The sequence below is a fragment of the Falco naumanni genome, chromosome 8, assembly GCF_017639655.2.
Source record: "Falco naumanni isolate bFalNau1 chromosome 8, bFalNau1.pat, whole genome shotgun sequence".
Taxonomy (NCBI): Eukaryota; Metazoa; Chordata; class Aves; order Falconiformes; family Falconidae; genus Falco; species Falco naumanni.
Genome location: NC_054061.1, coordinates 33,290,635 through 33,315,122, shown reverse-complemented (window position 1 = coordinate 33,315,122; position 24,488 = coordinate 33,290,635). Strand labels below are relative to the sequence as shown.

The 24,488-nt window shown below is 46.3% G+C and overlaps 1 protein-coding gene across 9 annotated transcripts in view; it reads left to right on the top strand.

The window, feature by feature from the left end:
- KALRN (kalirin RhoGEF kinase) overlaps positions 1-24,488 on the top strand; it is a 528,347-nt gene that overhangs the window by 439,466 nt on the left and 64,393 nt on the right. Inside the window, exon 1 of one of the 9 annotated variants that reach the window (XM_040604677.1) lies at positions 6,478-6,735. The exons of the other annotated variants lie outside the window; for them this stretch is intronic. Coding sequence (XP_040460611.1) covers positions 6,651-6,735 — 85 coding nt within the window. The 5' untranslated portion in view covers positions 6,478-6,650. Of the gene's footprint in view, positions 1-6,477; positions 6,736-24,488 lie in introns of those variants that run through there. 9 annotated transcript variants of the gene reach the window in all.

The following is a 24,488-nucleotide window of genomic DNA, read 5'->3' as shown; positions in this document are numbered from 1 at the left end:
TATACCTGCCATAAGCTTCAATAACAGCTTTACAGATTTTTTTATGCTTGTCTTAGATCTGGTATTGTAAATCAGAAAGCTTTGCCATCCTAAACATTGCCTGGTAAGAACTTCTCCGCATTCTTTTTACCCTAGAAAAAAAGAGAAGTGGAAAATACAGTTAATGCAATAATTTGGCCCAAATAAATAAAAACGTTTACAATATTGACATTGAATTTTATTTTAATATTAAATATCCCAATTCCTCCAGAGTGGCCAAACAGAGAAATATTCTCTCTAACTAGCAAATGGTGTGTGCCAGTTTTTTATTTTGTCTTTCAGCTTGCCTTGAACCATAAATGTGTTGAATACTGGGCAGGAGATGGGTAATGAACAGAACTTGCAATTTTCTGCAAAACATCTCAGGGAAATGGACTGAATACTCTTGCATTAAAAAATCAAACAAAAAAAAAAAACTAACAACAACAAAAAAAACCACACAAAAAAAGCCCAAAATAGGTGACAACTTACTCTAAGGAGGAGAAATTCCATTTAAAGAGAAAATTAGCTGTGGTTTGTACCATCCAAATAGAACAACAGCAAGCAAGTCCAAACTGGCAAGTGGGGAATCCATGTGTTACACTATTAGCCTGTAGTTGCTAAAAACAACTCACCTTTGTCATGCACAAGTGGGTGAGGCTCCTGCTTGTCTTGCAAAGCAGACCATGATGGGCTGAGATAGGCTCATAATTTCCCTGCTGAGGCCCAACACAGTAAGACAGGAGCCAAGACATGTCCAAAAGGCAGCACTTTAATGCTTTGCGTCTTCCATCATTGGGTACTGCAATAACTCCCAAAGATATGTCTCTGCTCTAATGGAGATAAGTGCTTCAGGAAAGGAACACAAAACCTGCGTTCAATTTTTATTTCACTGTTTTCTGCTGAAGGGTTGGGGTTTTTATTCTGACCGGTATTCAGGATGTGTCTACCGTCCAGTGTAGCTCTCCAGCAAACACAATGTGGTACATGGCTTCACTCACTGGACGTCTTACGTTCAGCTGGTTTGTGAGGGGAGGCTCTTTGCTGCAGCCTCATCTGAGCATAACTCATCTGGTGGTACCGCTGGAGGACCAGACAAATCCTCTCTGCTCACGCAAAGCCTTGCTGAAGCGGTAGAGCCAGTCCAGGGGCAGGTGAACCTGTGCTGGTGTCTTAGAGGAAGGCAGGACTGTACACCAGCCTCTAACTGTTTTCTTAAGCAACTCACTTTCAGCTGATGGTTACTGCTTAGCAAGAAGCCATATATATAGTGGAATTGGTCCTGTGCCCAGGAAACCAGAGGAACTGGACGATGTAGGAATCTGTTCTGAGATATCTGAGAGGCAAAGTTAGGCTGGAAGTTGAAGGGGGACATGTTCTGCAGGTCTGTTCTGCTCCGAAGAGTGGATGAAATTCTTCTAGATTATACATACATGAGTATTTGGGGGGCAGCTCAAAGTTCCTTCGAAACAGACAGAATCACAACAAAGCAAGCACATGTATCTCATTCCACAGTCCGCTCTACAGCCATCCACCTCGTGCTGCTTATTTGATGATCTTTTTAAGACATTTTTGAGGATAAGTTTCCTTTTTTTTTTTTTTTTTGGTGGGCTCTTCGTTCTTTGTAGGATGCAGAGAAAGAAAAAAAAAAAGGTTGTAAATTAGGAAAATTGGGAAAGAAAGTTAGGCTACTGTCAGTAGGGCACTTTGGATGTTTGGGAGAGGTGGGTTGTGCAGTACATAAAGATGAGGTCCATCGCAGAGAGCAGACAGGTCTGGCCATGGCCTTTAAGGCTTCACAGTAGAGCTGGTGGGCCAGGCTGCTGTTTGATCATGGCAACTCTACTGAGTTGCCATAAACCCACCCTGTGCTGACGTCTGCAGCAGAGGGATCAGGAATGAGATACTCTAACATTTGGTGAACATATGCCTATGTTGCAGTCCAGCATGGAGTTTGTGCTGGACTGTCTATATTTCTTGTGTTTGTTTTAGCTAGTTGAGAATGTTCTTTTTTTACCTACCACTGTGCTGAACCGAGGAGCCAAAAACCTCTCCTTGCAGTTGTGCTCCCTTGCGCCAGGAGGGAATATGACTGTATTTATTTATTTATTTTTGATTTATTTGATCTGTTTTAGTACTCAATAAAGTTGTTGTTTTTTCCAACTGGCACAACAAGGCTCTGGCTATTTTTAAAGAATGTGGCTCATTTGATTTAATCTAATGAATGTTTAGTGCTGTTGAAAATAGCTGGAGCCAGAGCCAAGAATAATGTACTGCAATGTGCTGGTTGAGCAAGGACTGCTTCCCTCTGCCAATCTGCTTTCCCTCCAATTGTTCAGATTTACCTGCTTTTGTGAGTAGCATTTGCAGGCAAGACATATTGATTTTGATGCTTTTTAATACTGAATCTAAAGGCCAATAATGTCAGAGCCATATCTTGCCACACTCATTTCAAGACACATCAAACAATAATAACTCTTCTTGTTGTCGAGTGTAGGATGTCTAATCTCTCTTTCAGACCACTTTAAAGGGAATGTGAAATGCAAATATCCTTTTATTGCACACAGGAAAATTGGGGCATGAAATGGTCATCTTTTTCCCCTCAAGTCACCCAGAAAGCAAGTGGGAAAATCAGTAATGAAACTAGTCAGCTAGCATCTACTGGGCTCCTTAAGATGCTGCGTAACTCTTGATTTCTGCATGAACTGAGACAAGACCATAAGCAAGAAACAGGTTCTACTAAGTCTTTGGTCCTGGTGTTTCTCACTGACTGGTTATCGACACATCCATGTTTACTGTCTTGCCTGCACCACCTGAATTGGTCTGCAGAGGTGCCTAACTCTCCCTGTTGACAAAGCTTAAATTTCATACATGTCCTTGCGTTATCTGAATATGTCTCTGCAAGTCATGCCACATGTTTAAATGACGTATTTAAAATTGTATGAATCCATCTTCCTTTCGCCATCTATGAGTTAGTTCTGTAAGGCAGTCGGTTTCCTATTCCTTCCTAAGAAATGAGTAGCTAATACTTAAGCTTCATTGGATTAAAAAAATAAATCGGCCATAATACTTCTTACTCCGCGATAGTGGTGCCCGTAGGGATGGATTTTCTGCAGAGATCACTTTACACCCTAAAGCACAATGTAGGATTGACTTGCATAAGTAACGGACAGATGCTCCCGACAGCTATTACATTATACATCCCTCTATATGTGATGGGGGGAAGGAAACAGCACCTGTTACTATGGGAGAAATGCTGTCGCTGTTCTGCATTACAGACCTCGGCCAGGCGTATTTCACTGCGTTCGTGCTGACCCAAATGAAGCCATGTGAGTTTACATCCACTAATTATTTTGTCCTGTGTTTCCTTCAGATTGGTCCCTCGGTTTATAACCTAAGAAAATGAAATAGCCGCTGCAGGTACGAGGGAGCACTGGAGACAGTGCAGGAATTTGTATTTGCCTCTGTCACCCCAAATTTTGCACAAGAGGACTGAATAAAAGTATTAGAACTTATTTCCCCTCTACAGCAAAAGTAATTTCTAGAGGCACTCTCAGGTTTCATATGAAAGCAACTCGTATATCTGCGGACTTTCTGAAGGTGTATTTAAGAGCAGAGGCAGAGGAAGCCTGCTTCCTCTCACAATAATGACTTCAATTCTGTTTTAATTAAGTAAACAGTTGTTCAGAGCTGAGATTGCACCCTAATTACGTTTAAAGTTTGGCCGCAATTGCAAGAGCTACAGACTTGCTTCAAAACCCTCCTGAGCGCCTCACGCTTCGCCGTCTGAGCACCCCGTTACTGCAGCGTCACCCCGAGCGCCGGTACCGCTGTGCCTGCGGCGCGGCGCTCCCCGGGCCCGTGGGCGCTGCTCGGCGCCGCCGCGACCCGCCGCTAGGGGGCCCCGCTGTCCCCTGGCCGCTGTACCCTGCCCGCCGTCCTCACTGCCCCTGCCTGCTGCCGCTGCCACTACCCACTGTCTCCGCTGCCCTGCTGCTGCCCTACCCATTGTCCCCGCTACCTGCTGTCCCTGCTACCTGCTGTCCTCACTGCCTGCTGTCCCCTGCCTGCCGTCCCCGCAGCCCCTGCCGCTGCCCCTGCCCACCGTCCCCACTGCTCCTGCCACTGCCCCTGCCCGCCGTCCCCCAGCCACTGTCCCCTGCCCACCATCCCCGCTGCCCCTGTCTGCTGTCCCTGCTGCCTGCTGCTGCAGCCCCTACCCACTGTCCCCACTACCTGCTGTCCTCACAGCTCGCTGTCCCCCGGCCACTGTCCCCTGCCCACCAACATCACTGCTCGTGCTACTGCCCCTGCCTGCCATCCCTGCTGCCCCTGCCCCTCGTTCCTGCTGCCCCCTGCCACTGCCTGCTGTCCCTGCTGCCCCTGCCACTACCCACTGTCCCCACTACCTGCTGTCCCCGCTGCCCACTGTCCCTGCTGCCCCTCGCCCCCACTGCCCCTGCCCTCTGCCTGCTACTGGCCCTGCGCACCTCCAGGCTGCTGCCCCGACATGGGTCCACACAGCAGCCAACTTGCCCGAGAGTCGTGGGGATTTAGGGGTGAAATGCTACTTTTAGGATCTTTCCTAGTTTCTTCAATGAGGATTCTTAAAGATTTTCTTCTGATGGCTTTTTAAACCTGCCAGGAGCAGGGCTGTGGCGTGCTAAGCACTGTGTAAGGAGCGTTCCTGAACTAGAGCCTGTATCACAGCTCTGGGCAGGTGCCACAGGAACAGCAAAATGCCAGTGAAAAGCATCTTCACTTACCCCTTTTTTCTGTTTGCACAAAGCAGGCTCAGGTTAGGTGGGAGGCAGCCAGCCCATAGGGCAGAAGGTGGCCATGGTGTGAGGGAGTGAAGAGAGAGATGCGGTACAAAGCAGAAAGCAGAGAAGTGAAGAGCTGCCTTCTCGTGCAAGTCCCCTGGATCACTGGGAGGCCCTAAGCTCATGCCTTCTTTCTGCCTGGCACTGCAGGTAGCTGAAACAGCCACCTGAAGCACTGCTGCCTGGGGCACCATGGCAGGAAAAAACAGTCTGTAGGGAAAGGGTGGGGGTGTCCTAGCTGGTTCCCAGTCCACCTCTTCCTTCTCCAGCTGCAGCTGCAGTTTCTGCTTCCGGTGAGACATATTATCTCCCAGCTACAGGCAAGAGCCTTGAGTGCGCCCCCAAGAAACTGCCGTGGAAACAGAGTTAAGGTTCTCTTCATTCTTAGGTATTGAAAAGCACCTTGGTGCTCAAGGTCATAGGCAGGAAAATTTTGCATGCTCCAGGCTTGTGAGGTTGTCAGTCCTTCCAGTGAGGCTGTAGTCAGAGAACAGTTCCTATAGCGCAGACACAAATGAAGGAGGAAAGCGTCATATTTGCCAATGTGGTGGACAAAGTCTCTCAGGGAAGGTCTCTGGCACCAGGTACTGCAGTCCTTCTGCCAGGATGGCTCTAGAGTTCACGGGATCCCACCTCACAGCTACAGCAGAAGTCATCCAGCACAGGCCTGCCCCTAGGCAGCAGCACCCACTGCACAGGTTCGACCCAAGGTGGGTTTGTGAACACTGTGGTGAAGCCGCAGCCCTGACCTCCTGTCCAGAAACAGCCCTGGGCTCCACAGGAGCATCGCTTACCCCAAAGCCATTAGGCAGCAAAACCAAAAGCCTTAGTCCAGATCACTAGCCTGTGGCATTGGTGCAGCCTGCTGGCACACCGAGGCACAAAGCACAGCACATCTCCCCTCTGCTCTTCCCTCTGAATATGTAATTACGCCCGGGAGAAGCAGCTTGTTGGGTCTGGTCAGCTTTCTGTGCAAGAGTGCAAAACTATGATGCCGCTGCTCTGGAATCCTGCCCGACCTCTCCTGCCAGCTGCCTCCAGCAAGGTTCGGGAAGGTTTTGGCACCTCCGGTTTTCCATGCTTTAGGTGGGAAATCCTGACAAAACAGGTGGGCAGCTTCCAGAGCAAGCTGTGTTTGTGGCTCTCAGGCGTCCTGGTCCACGTGTCAGAAGAACACAGCGTCTACCTACGGTACTTCAGGCGCAGGGAACGGGCGGGCAGCGCCACTGGGATCACGACGGGCTGGTCAGTGTTTCCAACTAGCTGTAAAAAGTTTTAGCTGTCAGATGCTAAGGCATGACACTGGGAAAAAAACCCTGGAAAGTTGTGAACCTTAACAAAAACCCCCAGCGCTACAGGTTTTCCCTTTTAAAGACTTCGGAGGACCCCCGCTCCACGGCGTATCAGCCTTAGCAGGCTTCCTGCCAGGCGGCGTCTATTTCTCGCTGCCGGCCCCGGACGGCGGCCGGACGGCTGAAGGCAGCGGCTGCAGCAGCTCCCGCCCCCGAGAGCTCGTTTCCCTGCAGCCGGAGCGGGAGCAGCGGGAGCCCCGTCCCGCCGCGCCGGCAGGAGGCGGTGCCACGGCCGCGGGACGCCCCGCCCTCCGCCCCGCCCCCGCCCCGCCCCCGGAGGTGCGCGCCCGGCGCGGCGGGGACAGCGGCTGCTGGGCGCCGCGGCCGCTTAGCACGGCGGTTTAAAAATATTGTTTTGGCTTTAGGGCTTTTTTTTTTTTTTTGTTATTTTTGTTGCGCGCTGTTGTTTTTCCCGAGCGGGCCGGTGGCGCTTTGCCATGAGCGGCCCGAAGGCAGCATGAAAGCGGGCAGGCGCGGCTATCCCGCCCGCTCCGGTGTAGGATGGCTCTTGGCGAAGTGCTGCTGCTGCTGCGCCTGCAAAGGTCGGTGGGGCCCGGGGAGCGGGGCCCGGGGCTCTGCGGGGACCCCGGAAGGCGGCAGCCCCCCGCCGCCTGCCCCCGTGCCGCGGGGACGGGCGGGGGCCGCGGCAGGTGACGGTGGGGGGTGGCCGGGACCCCCCGGCGCGGCCGGGACCCCCGGGTGGGGAGCGGCGGGGCGACCGGCCGCGGGCACGGCGAGGGAGCGGGCTGGAGTTGACGGGATACATTTTATCGCTGCTGGTAGGAAACACCCTGGGACTGTAAGGTCAATAGGGTGGGGAGAAGTATTTGCTTAAGTGAGATTTCTTTTTCTTGTTGTTTTTTTCTTTTTTTCCTTTCGAGTCTTTCTTGGGCTTGGATAGGAGCAGAATGCTTTGAGAACATCTGTTTCTCACAGTTCACAAATCTCGGAATGGTGATGTGGGAAGGTCTGGGGAAGCTGAAACACTGAGAGGGATGTGGGAAAGCCATGGCAGCTAGAGCATCTGCAAAAGGAAATAAAAATCCGGCTTTTACAATGAGCAGTGCGGCTTCGGTGCATTGGCTGAAGGTGCCCCAGCCTGTAGGCTTTATGCTGTGACACGGGCTCTTGAATTTGTTCTGGGCAACGTGAGTTTTTTGAAGATCAGTGTTATGGTATTTCAGTGTTTCCTGCGCTCTGAATGGCCAAGCAACCATGTCCTGAATGAAACTTCGCCTTTTCTTATGTTTTGGGTCCTTTTTTAAAAACTAAAACTTTTAAATGCAGTTTTTTGGTAATTGTGAAACCAGTTCGTACATCCCCAGCTAAAGATGACTTTGAGGACGGGTGGGCTTGCTAATTTCTTGAGGCATATATTTGCAATGCAGGAGCCCTGTTTCCCCAAGTTATTGAGCTAGAGTCACACTTATGTGGTGACAGCAGCAAGCTAGTTGGTGATGGAGTTTGCCATGATTTCCTAAGACGTTGATCTTTTTCAGCCTGGGGAGAACACACTACTTCATGCCAAAGAAGTGACTCTTGAGGTCAATGCACAAAACCCTGCTGTTTTGCAGCCTTTGAAAAGAAACACGTAACCTGGTTGTAGTGGTAGGGCTGCTAACAGAAATGTTGTGGTACTAAATTGCTGGGGAAGCCAAGTCTCTCGGATAGCCTGTGCTTTAATGTGTTGGCCTGTGCAGCAGGCTGGAGCAGTATTTGAGCTCTCTGGCATGGCTCTGGTCTTTAAAAGGTTATATCAGATTAAAACCTCCCTGTTGCCTGTCCTGCCTGCAATGGACTCTAAAAGGGGGAAGGAGAAACAGCTGGCTCTTCTCTCTCCTTTTGAAATGTTAACTGTGCTTGCAGTTCTAGTTTACTGGGTTAGCAACAAAAGGTGTTGTGTATACCAATCGCTTTACTTCTCTCATGGCCTTGGCAGGAAACTTTGGCCAAAGAGCTGTAAAAGGCTATCTGTTATGCTGTATTTATTAAAGAAAACCAGAAGTAGTCAGATGGTGGAAGTACTCCCTGAATGTAAGCAGGTACCAAACCTGACATTTGATGAGGGGTTTAGGTGCCCCAGACCATAGCACCAGTGCGCTTCTGTGGCAAGTTTTAATGTGGCAACCAGACCTTTGAAACTCTGACTTCATGTATGCTGCATTGTCAGTGGTTATCTTGGCTTCTGGGGAGATGCCGTTAGTCCCTGGGCTTCTCACTGATCTCAGACTTGCAGTGCGAATAGGTGGCTCTAGTTTGCATTTAAGGTGGATGTGAAACGCCTTGGAACTGTTCTCGCTGCTGCCCCATAAATGACCTTCCCTTTGCCTTTGGAAATTTGGCTCTCTATTATTTTTTTTTTCCTGGTGACAGATGCCTGATGTATCTTGATCTTTTGCAAGAACTGCGTAGGTTTTGTTGTGCCAATAAGAACCGTCCGGTGAGAGAAATTGAGACGATGAGCATGCAGTCTATGCTTAAACACAGGTTGTGTCGGTACAAGCTGTGTCAGTGCTTTTCATGTCATGGAGCTAGGAAGTGATGTGGATGCTTGATATTTAGCAGATCAACGATAATGCAGAGCTGAAAAAACTTAAACCCTGTGTCCCCAGTGTATCATGAAGTACGTACATTTTGTGTAACTGGGCATTTCTCTGAAGGATTTTGACAGATAACTCAAACTACTCTTTGCATCAATCTTAACCTGTCTATTGCAGCAGTAGAGACCTTGATATTGCTTCTTTGCTTGTTTCTTTTAGTAAGTTTCTGATCTTGTCAGCTTTGCCCATGGACAAAGTTATTGGGGTCTATCCAGAGAAAGCAACTGACACTTAGTACCATTTGCAGTTTTGCTCTGTCCCTGATAGTCCCCTGCATGAACTAAATAAGGACTACTTGTCTGTTCTGGAGAGATAGGAATCCTAATATAGGAGTGCTTCAGAACAAGAGTCTGTCACTTGCTTTCAGCCATATAAAGGGGTAGCTAAGAGCAGTAGACTTGCACAGCCTTTAGGCCAATGGTCTTAATCAGCCAAGAGTAGGCAAGCGAGGCTTTTTGCTGTATCGCCTAAATACACAAATGCAAAGTGGCCTAGTGTAAGGGGATGCTTCTTAGTGCTCCAAAACTGGCCCAGAAAGCACTGATAAAGAGGGTTCAAAATCTAATTGCCTTCTGATAACTAGAAAGTCATTGAACTCTCCTTAGAAATCAGTCCAGGATTTGCAGTTGAATATACCTTGTTTTCTTTTAACAGGCAGTTGATCTCCCCAGTTTTCTAGGTAGCTCAGATTAGAGGTTCCTTCAAAAGGATCCTGACGAAAGAAAGCAAAGATATCAAGGGTTCCTGCTTTGTGAAATGTCTTTTGTAAAGCAAACGGCCAGCTTCAAGCCTTGAATGTGACAAGGTCAAAGCTTTGTTGCCTTTAAACAGAGTAAAGTCCAGCCAGTGAGTGCCATTGCTCTGCACTACCTTCAGCACAGAGCTCTGAAGCTCAGCCGTGGGTGCATGGAGCTTGGGTCAGGTGGAGACTGAAGGCCAGGCTCTGATGCACAGGGGGCTGTAAAGACCAGTCAGTGACTCAGATTTAACCTAGAAGTTAAGTTCTGTGTGCTCTATTACACCCAGGGCCTTATTTACAGGACATTTCTTTGCTGTAGTTTGGCTCATTCAGTTTTAGCGCAGTGTGGAGCACTCTGGGGTCTCGTTGCTCAAAGGGGCACCGGGAGGGTGGAAAGCACTAACAAGGTGTAGGAAGTGCTGCTCTTCGAGCACAAGGAGAGAGATGTTCCTGTCTACTGGACTTGAGAAGCTGGTACAACTCAAAGAAAAGGGTCTGTGGTTAAAAGCAATCTATCGTTGGCATAATTTTACAGTGCAACACCTTACACTGTGTTCTAAGTAATACTGTGTGGCTGCAGAGTAGCTTCAGGTGAGAGTATAAAACACTTTTTTACTTGAGGGTAGCCAGAAACAGGGAAGATGGATTTAAGTAGATGCACCATGTTGGCTTCAATAAAGAACATGCCCCCTCTGCCTCCTTGAACCGTTGCTCTTCTGAGCAGACTGCTGGTCGTGTCCAAACATCTCTTTTTCAGAGCACAAGAAACTTAATTTCAGTGTGTTAAAAATGAAAGATTCAGTGGGTTTGTGTCTGTGCTAAGCTCCTGGTAAAGCTCTAAAATTTCCTGTCCCTCCAGCTTCTTCTCTCTCCTATCTTTGCTCTTCATTCTGCATGTGTTTGTATGTTTTCCTGTCCTCCTCTTTTTTTCCTTCCTTTTCCTCTTCTTGCTGTCCTTCCCCAGGTCTGATTTGTTGCTGGCTCAGTCTGGTGAACCTCTTTGCTCTTAAGATTAACAAAGCAAGCTGCTCTTGACAGAGTGGTGGTGACTAATGTGCAGTGAAGGGAGTTCAGCCACCTTGTACATCCTTGCTAGCTGGTCAGAAACAGCCTTAACTGGAAGTTAGGCAAACCAGCATCATTACAAGGGCTGTCAACAGCATGTTAATGAAAGTTACTTCTTCATTAGGTAAAAAGTGAGATCTGATGGTGCTTTTTATAGAAGGTGCTGACACTGTGTTACAGCGAGCTGCAGAGCTTTGCTAAGGAAACTGGTACCTTTGTGCTGAGTGGTAGCAAGAGAGTTATCTGCAGTAATATATTCAAGCCCATAACATTTCCTAATTTGAACATATTTTATTTAGTGTTTCAGGCTGAGCCATGGTTACACTGTGTAAAGCATAATGGAATGCATGTCCAAAGCAGTTCCGTCAAAACTGAGGCAGAGGAGAAAACAATAGTAAAATTAAGGGTGTCAACCAAGCTCACTTAATTTCCTGGCCCTTCCTGAATGAGAAATATGAGGAAACTGTTACCTTCCCCAAATATACTCCTTGGGTGAAGTCCATCTGTTGCTCATTAGTTGTATCTCAGTAGAGTCAAGAGGATCAAGTGTACTGGTCTGTGGGCAGTCTCTCCCTCTCAGACCAGAGTTGTGCTCGGCAGTTTCTCCTGGCAGGTTCACAAGCAAGTGGCTGTGGTGAGGTTTGGGAGGGTTGTTGTTATTTTCTTCCAGTTCTATTAAGAGAAAACTGCTAAGGCCATGACAGGAACATCTCTTCCAAGTCTTGTGTTTTCCCACCTCTGCAGGCTGAGTCAGGAGTCAGAGTAGGTCATGGCAGATAGTTATTGGAAGGGACAAAAGAGTTGATGAAAATGCTGCTCAGTTGAGCAAGCAGGATTAACATGACAAGGTGAATACTGCTAGCAAAAAAAATTGCTCTTTTTGTTAGTGTGGAAATGTGCTTTCCCACAACTGCTTTACACTCTCCTGATAGTCAGAAGTTAAGCGTGTCCCAAATGCGTGCCCGACAGTCCCCATGCCAGCCTTTTGGGGTAAATAAAGACTTACTGGTCTGAACCTGTTAGTGTTTGTGTGCGTGGGCATGTCCTCCCTTGAACATGGCTATGAGACGTAGGAGGATTTCAGCAGGGGAAGTCCTGAGGCTGATAAGCAACTTCTGAACATGGACAGCTGAAAGAGCAGCACGACCGCTGCTCAGTTGGCAGGCTTGGGGGAACAGCGAGCTCTTCTTAGGGTTACTTAGTTTCAAGTGTTGTTAAATCCTACCTGTTCACAGGAGGGTTTTTTGAAAGTAGAAACCTTGCTCGTGGATACAGTGAGTCTGTGTTACTGCAAAATATGAAGTATCCAAGAGCATAGGAGGTTTGAGGTTTTTTCAAGTGCTGGTTGCTGCATGTGAGTCTCTGCTCACTGCTCTCATCTTCCACCAGCCACTTTGTGTATATCTGATGTTTATCATATCGGTGCCAGTGTTTGGGTTGCTTTAGCAACTTTCTCTCAGTTCTTAAGATCCAAGTAATACTAGCGTGGTGGGTTTTTTGGTTTTTTTTTTTTTGTTTGTTTGTTTGTTTTTTTTTTTGAAAGTTGCACACATTGCTAGACAACTAACTCTGTCCATGCAAGCTAGCCCCTCATCCTCCAGCTTTGTGTCTCCCTTATGTGACTGATCTTGGAGCCTTATCTTTTGAGATATAGTTATATACAGGATGTGACAAAAGTTGTACAGAAAATAAACTTTCAGATCTTAATTCATATGTGTAAAATAGATAGCAAGATCTTCTATAAAAATCAGCGTTCAGTTAGTAGTCCAGGGGTGAATGTGTGGTGAGGACCCTTGTTATTCAGACTGCTGCATTGTTTTCAACTTCCATAAATTCATCCAGTTTTAAAAAAACATGGGGTTTGCTTTTATGCAGGCAAAGCTCCTAAACTTTGCGTTCATTCCAAGAAGGGTATAAGAATACACAAGGCTTTATTCATCTTGTCAAAAGCCTGAAGAAGGGAGACTTTATTCTAAGGGAAAGAGAACAGATAATTGTGAAAAATATAGCTTGGGTAGCTCCCTGTTCACTGCAAAGAACATGGGGTAATTAAACGTGCTGCTTTACTATAAAATAAGTGCCAGATAGATGTATTGTTTAGGAATTCAATGCACGGATGCTCAAATAAAATCTATCCGTTCTGAAGTGAAACAAAAAGGGAAGTTACTTTGCATGACCCCAGAAGGATTTTGTTTTTTTTCCCCAAACCCTGTTACATTACAGCATATACCTTGTTAAAACTTGTGTATTAGGAAAATTAAGCTATCATTTTAAAGTTAAAAAACCCCAAACCTCAAAATGTTTCAGTCTAAAAATAGCGTCAAGATACTTCTCAAACACACCAGAACACTGTTACATTTCAGTGTAATTCTTGTCTTGTTAACATTTTCAGTTTTGGCAAAAGCTGCAGTTTCTTTTCAAAAGAGAAGACTAGATCGGGCTGCCAGTGCTTACAGCAGGGATCTGCAGATGTGGTTTTCGATTCACTAAGGAAATCCAGTTTTCTGCCCATTTAGCCACTACGTATCAGTTGCTATTGCAGAACAGTTCAATTGCTTATATTGCATCACACAATTCAATGTCATGTAGAGATACCTTTTAAAACAGCTACAGAAGCACATCTGGCTGTTTTAAGAAAACAAATCTGTAGGCCATCTGTAGGACTTCAGCATTGTAAAGAATTATTAGAAAATACCTGATGAGATGCTCAAAAATGTCTCCCTTGACTAATGTTCTTTGCCGTTAGAATAACCAAAAATTAACCTGTTTGCTTTTAGTTCATGATGTTTCATGTGGTTGATTGTGCTGAAACACAAACCATCCCTTGGATTAAATGTAGTTAGTGCATCTCATTGGGTTTCCCGTTGAGTTTGACATGCCTCTTGATCCGTCAGCCTCTGTCCTGGACTGGCCCCACAATCCTCTCCCTGGCAGACCGAGAACACCGAAATCACACACATCACCTGGGCTCCTTTCAGATAATTAGGACAAAATATGAAAATTTCACCAGTGAAGTCCTAATGAGATGAGACATAGAGCATGCAAACTGAGTTACAGCAGTTAATAGTAGAACAGCCATGGGAGTTTCTTCTCTTTGACAGGGAGAGAGCCATTATATATGCTTCAGTTCACATACACGTTTGATTTTCTCTGATGCAGCATATGTTATATCACATTGCAGAAAGCCCACTATAGCTCTGGCTAGTTTCTTACTCCCTCACATCCCAGCACTTCCCAATGCTTATGGGTGCTCCTCTACTATACAGGAACTGTGGTTGCCCAGTACTTCTGGAAAACGTGAAAAATACATCTCTCGTTTTGTGTGTTGCACATGAGTGATACCTATCCTGTTGCCTGTATTGCGCCCCAGTGCACTCAGTTGTTCCATGTGTTACAGCTGTTGCTAGTCCTGGTAGAGCTCAACAACTCTGAAATCTTGGATTCCTGCAAAATTATCTTCAAGGCTGTAGAGTTGCTTAAGGTGGTGAAGCCTGGAAGCCAGACCTGCTGGGAACCCATTAGCAAACATGATCCCAAGGAACCAGTAAGTGGTTTCTGGTGGAGATTGTTACCAGTTGTATTGGAAGGTTGTAAATTAAACATGGAATTTTAATATTGCTGAATACAGAAAAGCACAAGTACACTCTATATGTCGGTTTTGAGCCACGATCCCTTGTTCACTAGCACAACTGAATTAATAGGGACAGACTTTTTAGTAGGGCTTGCAGTGATAGGACAAGGGTTTTAAACAAAGAGGGTAGATTTAGATTAGACGTTAGGAAGAAATTCTTTACTGTGAGCGTGGTAAGAGAGTGGAACGGGTTGCTCAGAGAAGTTGTGTGTGCTCTACCCCTGGCAGTGTTCAAGGCCGGGCTGGCTGGGGCTTTGAGCAACCTGGTCTAGTGGAAGGTGTCCCTGCCATGGCAGTGGGGTAGGAGCTAGTTGGTCCTTAAGGTCCCTTCGAACCCAAACCATTTTGTGATTTAGGAAAGAGATGGGCTCTTACCCGTGATGAGAAGGGACTGGATTTAATGACTCTGGAGGTGTCTCTGTCGTTATGTTTTCGGGCATTTTTCCATGTTCATATTTCACATGGAGCACAAGGAGAGCTGAGAGTTGCACATCCCCAGCTACAGCTAAATCCACTGGGGTCACTTTTTCATGCAGTTTAGGCTTGCTGACTATTACAGCTACAGAGCATAGCAGCTGAGGATATGCCGTTATGCTGTGCTGGTTTTTATTTCTCCTCCCTTCATAATACACGTGCAGCTTTAGTGAACAGAGATTTCCTACATCCCCAAGACACGCAGCACAGTCTTAACCTATCCAAAAACACATTACAGTCACTAAGCACTCTGAAACTTTCTTGAGGTCACGAAGGAAATTGGTGAAAAAATGAGCATCAAATACTCAGCCATCATAGCTTCCAGATTTATATGTGTCCTGGAAGCACACCAGGCATACCCGAGATCATCTAGTTCAGTGGCACCAGTGAACTGAGGCCAAAGCGACCACCACTGCGCAGCGGTACATGCGATTGCATGGGGGTGAAGGCAGCATCTCGGCGGTTGTGAGGAAGAGAGCATGAACCAGCATGTGTGTTCCTCCTCATCAGCTGGGGTTTGCTGCGCTCCCAAATCAGATTTGCCCATGTTGAGCACCCCTGAGGAACAAGGCCCCAGCTGTCTGCTGCAGCAGAAGCGTGTGCCAAGGCAGGCTATGAAATGTGTTGCACAACCCAGTATAATTTAACCACATGCTGAATAAATACACTTTTGAGAACTCTTTTGAAGAGATGTTGCCTAATTAATCCTGCAGGGGGTATAATATGTATATTTTTGAAATCCAGTTTTAGCATCATGCAGTTAGCTTTTATGGCCTGAGGATTCTGATTTAAGACATTCTTTAGTTACTAATGGTAATCTGGTTTAATTAGAAATGCAAATGTATTTAGATCCGAATGTATTGGAGTGGTAAAATGTAAAAAGATGATTCACCGCTAATACTGCTGAAGTGCCTCAAGTTTGGTATTCTTTGTACCTTCTGTAGTTTGAACCCTGAGGATCAACATGATACTCAAACATTGCTCTCAGCTGAAGTATGTGGAGGCTGAATAGATTTTGTTAGGAAATGGAATAAGTATTAATCAACACAGATCCTTTCTAGGGCAGCAGAAGGGAAACCATAGCTTTAGGTAAGGAGGAAAACACTTTGAATATTACAGTAGTAACTTCAGCTCCACAAAAGCAAAGCACAGGTCCTGCCAGGGGGCAGGTGCTGAGCGGACCGCAGCATCTTAGTTGACTTTGTTTTAGTATCGGAGAAATTACTCAGGCTTGAACATCCTGGGCTGCCCAGGGAGGTCTGTAGCTGCTCAGAGCTGCACTGCTGTAAAATTTGATCCGGCAGTGTGTCTAAGAAAAACCTCAAGCAAGGCAAGCCCCAGACAAATGTCTAAAGGCTAATGCTTGCTGAGTATTCACGGCAGTCACTTGTCCTGGAGATATCAAACTATCAGGCAGGTTGATGTCTGTGACAGACATTCTGTCGTTGCAAAATCAAAGAGCCTCTTACTGCTAGACCAGTCCAGCCCTTGCTGTTGTGTTCAAATAAGTGTTTCTTTTTCCGAATTACTTTGAAAGGTGGAGCCAAAAGAAAGCAACTACTCAGCAATAAAAAAGACAGCTTATGTAATGACAATCACTTATTAGACATGTTGCTTGATAGAGCGTTTTTATGGCTATATGCAATTAGAGGCAGTAATGCAGCTGGGGATGAAGCAGTGCAGTTCATGCAGTGCACCTGCACATCTCTCCTAAGCTGGATGTAGAATTTTTTCCGTGAGGATGCTGCTAGTAAGGAGCAATGGTGTAGGCACTGTAAAAGCCATGGGAAGCTCCATGTGGCCTTCCAGAAGTCAAGATCAATGAGTTTCTCAGGACTAGCCTTACTGGGAAGGCTGGTGGCTGGGTCAAGGCACTTGCACAGCTTCAGAGGGCTGAGACCTTGGCAGAGTGCTGCAGAGAGCCCTCCTGTTCCCATGCAGCAGATGCTCTCTGAGACAAGTTCCCATCCCATCTTTCTTGTTGACGCAGATAGAGTGTAGTAGTGATTTTGTCACCTGAAATTTGATAAACTTGTTGACTGGCACCATAGGGAAGGTTCCTCACAGAACTGCTCCCTGCCCTGGAGAACTGTCAGATGAAAAACCAAGGCATAGATCGTGTGATTGAGTGCTATATGGGATGGCAAGTGATGTTCTGATTTTCCTACTTAAGCTGAGCGATTTAAAGCTTCCCACAAGTCTAACCGATAGTCCTGAGCATGCAGTTATAAGTCTCCAAGCTGCTTAGCCATTTCCCTGTGCCGTGTTCAAAGAGCAAAACATCACAAGCACCAGCAGTTCTTATCTGTGTGTTTTATTTCCAAAGCGCTGTTTGCATTTACTTCATTCATTACTTCTTTTATTCCATCCCAACCAGTACCTTTGCTGTGAGATTGTATTTTCCGCTAGTGTTTCTGGAGGACGAGGGCGTGGAGGAAGCTGCTTTGGGCACCAGCCCTGGAGGCTCCAGCTGCAGTGTGTCTGTCGTCAAACACCCCAACCTCGTTGTTCTTGGTGGTTACGTGGTGTCCGCTCTTGCCCTGCACCACTTGCAACTTATTCTTATTCCGTTCTTTTCTTTTCAGGGGCTGTCAGAGCCTGAATAATTTAAGAGTGAACAAATGAGAGACGTTCATGGAGAGGACTCTGTTCTTACCTAGGCACAATTTGACAAGCATGTAGATTGCCTTGCGTTTCCACTGCACCTACCACAACTTTACTAAGAGAAAAGCCCCTTTGCTAGACATCTGTGTCACTCTTGCTTAGTAAAGTTATTCAAGATCAGCGCCTTTGGAATTGGTTGGTAAATGGACAAAGACTTTCTCTTTGCCCGGAGCTCCTGACAGCCTCCAAGTACCAAAGAGAACTGCACAGCACTAGAAAGCAAGAGACAGCTGCTGAATGTTGGAAGCTACTGCATTTGGCAAAAGAAGCTGACGCTAAGATGCACACAGTTGTGTTTGTTTGTTCTGCTTGTTTTCTGTGCTTTCTGAGCCCTGTGTGTGCCTGGAAAGTTTAATGACCAAACCTTTTTTTCTCAACATGCAGTTTTTCTTCCTATCCCAAAAAGTTTTGGGTTTTGTTCTTGGTTTTTTGTTTTGGTTTTTTTTTTTTTTCTTCCCCACCCCCCAATTCCAATTTATTTTGTCACCAATACTCCTCTGTTGTTTCCATGAGGAACTGTTTGGGTACATAGCCACAGTTTCATTAGAGGTAGGGAGACATAAATACGATATTCAAATGTCATCCTCCTCCCTCCTCTTCCTTCATTCAGCAGAGTGGTCCACCTTGTCATTGAGGTTGCTGGCTTCAAGCATAAGGCAGAGTTGACCTTAGCAATGATTTCATTTAACAGAAATTACTTCAAAATTCTTACAGTAGCTCAATTTGGGAGCTGCTGAATGAAGCTGACCCTTGACACTTCACAGAAGAATAAGGCTTGTGTTTTACCAACAGCTGCTTGGAAAGCATGTGTAATAAAGTTTGTTTTTGTGCCCACCACCAGGATAAAAGATGGTATTTGCCGACTCTGGTACCCTTACGCTCCCAGCAGAGCAAAACTGCTTAGATCAAAGTTACAAAGTCTGCTTCTATGTGGGTGTCTAAGCATTTCACAGTTCCTTATGCTATAAGTAACAGTGTACTTGCAAAGGCCAGCAAATGCTGCTCTTCTTGTTCAGCTTCAAACGTGACATTCCCCCCCCGCCATCATCCCATATAGGTTTCTATAAAGGTTCAGGGTTTAAACATTTTTATGGAACATGCATAAATCCCCTATCAAAATATATCAAGGAGGATTTTTGCTTTGTGTTTGGGACTTTGTTCTTTTTGCTGCTAGCAACACTTATTCTGGAAACTTCAGGGTCGGGGATTTTATTTTTTGTCACAGAACGAGGACAGTGTAAATACAAAATGTAAAGTAGAACTTAGAGAAGTGCTTCAACAAGTTGTTCGACTAAACTGAAATAAATGTTGATTTGTTCAAAAAAAAAAAAAAAACCCATCAAAAAAACCAACAAACCAGCGTGCCCTTTCTGGATCTTGTTAGTCTTGATTTTTTATTCCTTTCTTTGCTGAAGTAAAATGTGTGCCTCTTGACTTCAGAAATCAGCTCTCCCAGCTGTGAGGCGTTATGGGAAAGCTGCTCCGACATGCACTGCCAGCAGATGTGTTTGACTTGCTCTTGTTGTCCTCTGGGCTGGTCTGGGTTGTGTGCTGGGCACAAACCTGAGGCAAGAGAATGGGTGAATGACATTGAGTGTGTAGAAATGCTGTGTCTGGCCTCCAGCTCTGCTGTGTGGAGCCACTGCTCTTTTTCTGAGCTTTTTCCACACCCTTCTATTCAGTAAAAAAAACTATTCAAAAAAGTTGTTGCTTTGTTGGGGAGATAAGCAACGCTTCCTTGAAGGACTCAATGTACCTATGTCATAGTATTTTGGGATAGGAGCTGGCTAGGAGTATCTCATCAACAGGTTGGTGGATTCACTCTGTGGGCGTTTGTTCTCTTATTACTCCTGTCATGAACTCACAGCTGCTTCTATGAGGGCTCGGTTGAGACTCCGAAGCAGGATGAGTTTGTCAGGCTGATAAATCAAGAGAAGACGGCTCAAACCTTCCACCAGAGAAGCTGTAGATACCCATCACAGTTGTGAGCTGTTATATGAAACACGTTTCTGCATGGGGCACCCGGAGAGGAGGACCACAGATGTTTCAGCTGCTGTTCAGGTGGTTGGTGCTGCGGGGCTGAGTTGCACACTTTCCTGAGAGTCTCTTCAGAGGCACAAGGATGTGTTCTGCCTTCGTGTGCAGCAGCTCCTTGAAATTCTCGTCTGTAGGAAACAAAACCCTGTCCAGTATTCATCTGAGGGCTTGTCTTCCTCTTTTCCCTGCATGCTTCCTGCAGACATCTCTGACAATAGCTTTAGGTCCACATGAAGCAGCAGATAGAATAGATACAGCTTCTGTAGCTGTTCCTCTCACTAGGCACTCTTGGACAGTAACAAAGTCATGTTTTATCTCAGCAGGCTCGCTCTCTGTGCCTTCCCCTTGTGCTGTTTCTCTCCCTGGAGACCCAGCTCACTCATTCAGCACGCTCTCAGGATTTCAGTAACTTTTCTTGCAAGGTCTCTTGAGACCATGCGCCTCTGTGCTGCTTCTCCAGGCTTTCGGTTTTATCTCACTCTTTGAAATTTTCCCAGAACTGCAATGACTTTTCTCTGACCTCCAGGAACTGGAGCTCTTGAGCCCTGACACTCTGACTGGCACAACCAAGACCTGGAGACTACTTTGGGACGTCGGCTTTCCCAGCGCATGCTGGATGAAAGCTGCATCTGAGCAACACCAGCTAAAAATAAAGGCTATTCAACTGAAGCTAATGGCGGGTTGCCATGAGTTATTGCTCATTAAAGTGAATTGTCAGATGCTTAACTTCAGCTAATCATTTCCTGCTGCGAGATCGGCCTGGTATGAAACATACTCAGATGTGGGAAGGGGATTCACAATAACTAAATTTAGCTAAGAGTGTAATTTCCTCGGACTCCCTCTGTAGTTAATGGAAAGAGAGAGGCTCCTACAGGGTGTGATTCCCACTCCCAGCGCCCTTGGGCAGAAATGTGTGCAGCTCCTTGACTGCCAAGAGCAGGAGGTGAGCTGCCGTCTGCCAAAAAACGAGCTTCTCTGAGTGGCGGTGCTTGCCCACCCCAGCTAGGTGAGTACTTGTTTTCCTCGCCTTAGGTTTCTACCTGGAAGTAATGAGCAAGAAGTTGACTGTTAAAACCAACAGATAGGTGACCGTTTCCCAAAGGCAAAACCCATATGCAGAATCCCCCAGGAGCATCCCCTGCTTTACAGTGTAGCTAAAGGGAGCCTGCAGGTCATCATCTATTTCAAAGCAGCTCCTCTTTCCCATTTCCAAGAAATATCAGCTATTCAATAAAGAAACAGTGCATTCTGAATGTTGTGTCATTAATTTAGTTTTTAGTCCATTTTTTTCCCTCTTTTTGGAAGTTAGTCTTGTTTGCATGTTTGGCAGTGGAGCAGAGAGTCAGATTTTGAGTTTTTACATTACAGCGATTGGAAACGTTGTCAATTATATCTTCTTTTAGCAGTGTAGGCTACTTTCTCTATTGGGCTAGAAACTTTTGCATAAAACATTTAACTCCATACCGCTCTTCTTGAGTTTGGACAGAAGTCATTCTATCCACATAAATGGAATTGTGAGAATCCTGCCAGATTGATTTGTGCCTTTTGATGTTACTTCCAGCTTGAAGCTTCAAATGACACTCAAAGACACAAACAGAAAAGTCAGTTGAAGCTTCTCAATTTTGCTCATTTCCAGGAGATGGGAAAGTTAGGGAGAACATTTGAACCTCACAGCAAAATTTGCTTTTAGATTTCAGTGGCATAGTTTGAATGTGTCTTTACCCTCTGGTGTGAAACAGGGTCCTGTGTGGTCTCATCTTGTTTTTCCCTCGAGCCAAAGTGCAGGGCAGGTCTGTAGCTGGACACGTGGAGAGCGGCTGCGCAGAGCTGGGATTAGACGGGGAGCCGTGGAGGACTCCAGGGCGAGTTTTGCAATTCCATTGCAAAAGTTTAACATACTTCTAATCTAAAGGGCTTTTCAAGCCAGTTGCCCTCGATCTTTGACATGGCCACTGAAAATTTCCTCGTGTTCACTTACATTCTTTGCTGGAGCCTTTTTCAGAGGCAGTGCCTGAGGAGACAGTGTATCTGTTGACATTAAAAGTTGTCAGGTTTGATATTTACATTGTTATGAACTAGTGTTTTTACTTGAGGAATAGCTGTAAAGTGATTTTGTATTATCCAAATGTCGTTACCTCCCAAGTTCTTGCAAGTCCATGCCAGGTTTTACAGGCAGAATAGGCTCTAACACTAAAACTGGGATCAGTACTGTCATCTGCCTAAGCCACAAAGTTTTGTAACTCTGACTCGTGCCAATAAAAATGTTTCACTGAGCGTGTTTTGGACATTTAATACAAAATCACGGAAGAGAGCAAAGAAGCAGTTTTCATATCATTCTGCCATCTTTGCATCTGTCGAGTAGGGCTTTAGCCCTCAAGCCCATCTGAGGCAGCTCTCACAGCAGCTTTTCCCAAGGGAGAGTATAAAAGCCTCAAGGGGCTGAGAGTGGTGGGCTGGAGCCTGCAGCTGGTGTGGTGGAGGAGATGCTCCTGGGAAGCGCAGGAGAGGGTGCATTTCGGTGGTTTCAAAGATTCTTGTTTGTTTAGTGTGAAATACCAACGTGGAGCCTTTGTGCATAGGATGGGTCTAGATGACTCCTACTTTCCAAGATTTTCTAGTACAGAAATTCCCATTCTTCAAGGAAATAATAGTTCAAGTAAAGACCAAGTTAGTCTTTCACCCACATCTGATTCAATTCCGTGTTTGTCAGAGATGTTATTTTACAGGAATCACTAAATATGGAAAATGGGCTCTGTCAAGCACAGCAGAGCTAATTTATGTGCTCATCGGTCAAATTGTCATTATTGGCCTTCGTTCATGAGTGGAATTACTTCTGCAAAAAAATTGTTGATTTAAATGCACATGCTAATAGGATTACAGAGTTCGCATTCTGGCTCGTCTTCTTTGACTTCTGTGGAAAAATCCTTTTCTCTCAGGCTGTTTTTCTGGGGCGAGAAATGGAGCCATACATAAATCAGAAGATTCGCTTCTCGCCTAAAGCAAGATCGTGGCCTGCCATAGTCACCTGTCTTCATAGCTATGTTCTCTATTAACCTCTGGTTATGGAAGCATTTCCTTCCTGCCGTATATGATCTGTGGTTAGTATGGATCAAAAAGAGAAGCCTGGTGTTTTCTTCTGAGTTGTTCTGAGAAGCCTTTCCCTTTTCCCTGTTAGAAATCTGAGTTCCTGCCGATGAGTCCGGTGCTGCATGAGCCTGATCAGACAGACCTCCCCTCCCATGCGTGCTCTGGGGAACAGGGAGGTAAAAATAAAATGTCTTGTGTTTATGTTCCAGCAGTAATTCCTACTGACTCAAATGGGAATATAACTGTGCCTCTGAAAAGAGCCGATGAGATTTTCTTTTTTCCTTTCACCCAAGGCTGCACAGAACTGGAACCTTCCATTTTTCAAGTAAAAGAGCTGTGCTTTTATAGACGTCTGTTTGTTTGAGCAACAACAACAAATATTTCATGCCTCTAGCAGTGCAAAAGCTCTGAATGGCAAAGCTCTTCAGTCTGGCTGAGTATCTGTCACAGTCCTATTGCCAGAAGTTTCTTGGAGGTTTGCTTAGGGGTGTTTTGGAAACCATCATTTCTTCTGTCTGAATGAATGGTTTGGCCAGGAAATCAATCTAGCCACACTAGTCTGCTGACCTCCCTACGCTCATTTTGCTTCACCAAATACCTTTTTTTAGATGCGTGTGTCTCGTGACATTTGTGGCAGGACAACTGCTCCCTGCAGCTCTCTGCTGAGCCCTGACGTTCCTGCAGACCTCCTGCAGCGCGGGGGCAGCCACTGCTTTGCTAGTCCTTGCGGGCAGCGGCAGCTGCACCTTTCCCAAAGTGCTCCCTGGCCTCTCTTAAGCAGACTGTGTTTCCAAGCAGCTCTACCAATACAGTTTGCAAAGCACATATGTACTAGTGCTTTGCAAGAAGAGCATGGTAACATGTCCTCCTCTTCCGCTTGATCCACCTGGCATCTGGGTCTCAGGCTAGTATCAAGTGTCACGATTAATGTGTTTGTAGCCGTACGTGCCGCGGAAGCGGTGGAGCTCACACAGGCACAGCTTAGGAGGTTGTCTCCAAGTCTTTCCTGGCAGGTTTTTTGTGTTAAATGTTTCTGTCTCTCATTTCGTGAGCTCTGCTCTTCCTTGAGCTCCAGTACTGCCTCCGTGACCATGTCAAGGTGACCAGCTTTATGCACAAAGGAAATAATTCTCAGCAGGGCTGGCAAATGGCAAGTGTGACTTGCTCACAAATGTATCCATATTTGCAGTTCCTTTAAAAAAGAAAAGGAAAAAAGGTTATGAAGGGGATGGGGGGCGGCGGGCTCTCAGTGTGGTGTTTGGCAATGGTGGTAAGTGGGATGATGCAATGGGAGAGCTTTGTACGTGTCCAGGGTGCTGGGTAAAGCAAACTCCCCCCGCCTTGAGGGGCTCTCACGGTGGTTGAGGAGCAGGCAGATTTATACCAGCCTTTTTCTTCCTTCACCTCCCTCCCTTTCCTTCAGCCAGCAGAGACTGTTACCGTGTAAAGGAAAGATAAGGCCATGTTTCCAGCCCTGGGCTGCGTGGGCCAGGCGAAGCACAGGCTCTGTCCCACACACCTTGCAGTGGCAGTCAGGGCAGTTCAACAGACAAGGAGAAAGGAGGAGACTTCATATCTGCCGGGCTTGTGTACAGCGTAGCACAACTGAGATTTAGTAAGCCCTTGGTAAATACCTTTTTTCCTCACCAAAAAAGCATGACCTTGAGCAGGAAAATCCAGAGCCTCGTCCAGGCAGGATCGTTGCAGTGTAACACACCTCCCTCTGGAAACCCTTGGTTTGGCTTTTGCTGTGGCTTGTGACTCTGGAGGGCTGATGGTGGGGCTGGAGAGGGGTCCTGGCTCTAGGTTAAGCTTTAGGCAAATTTCCTGCAATTGGGCAGGGTGGGCTGTGGGCCAGCTCGGCACTTGGGCTGTTTCTGCCCACCTGCTGCCTTCCCCAGGCTGACAAGGGACAGTCACTGACCGTCACTTCCCCGGGATGGCCTCGAGAGAGCTGTGGTGTGAGAGGTGCTGTGTGTCCGGCCGTGCCCCAGCCAC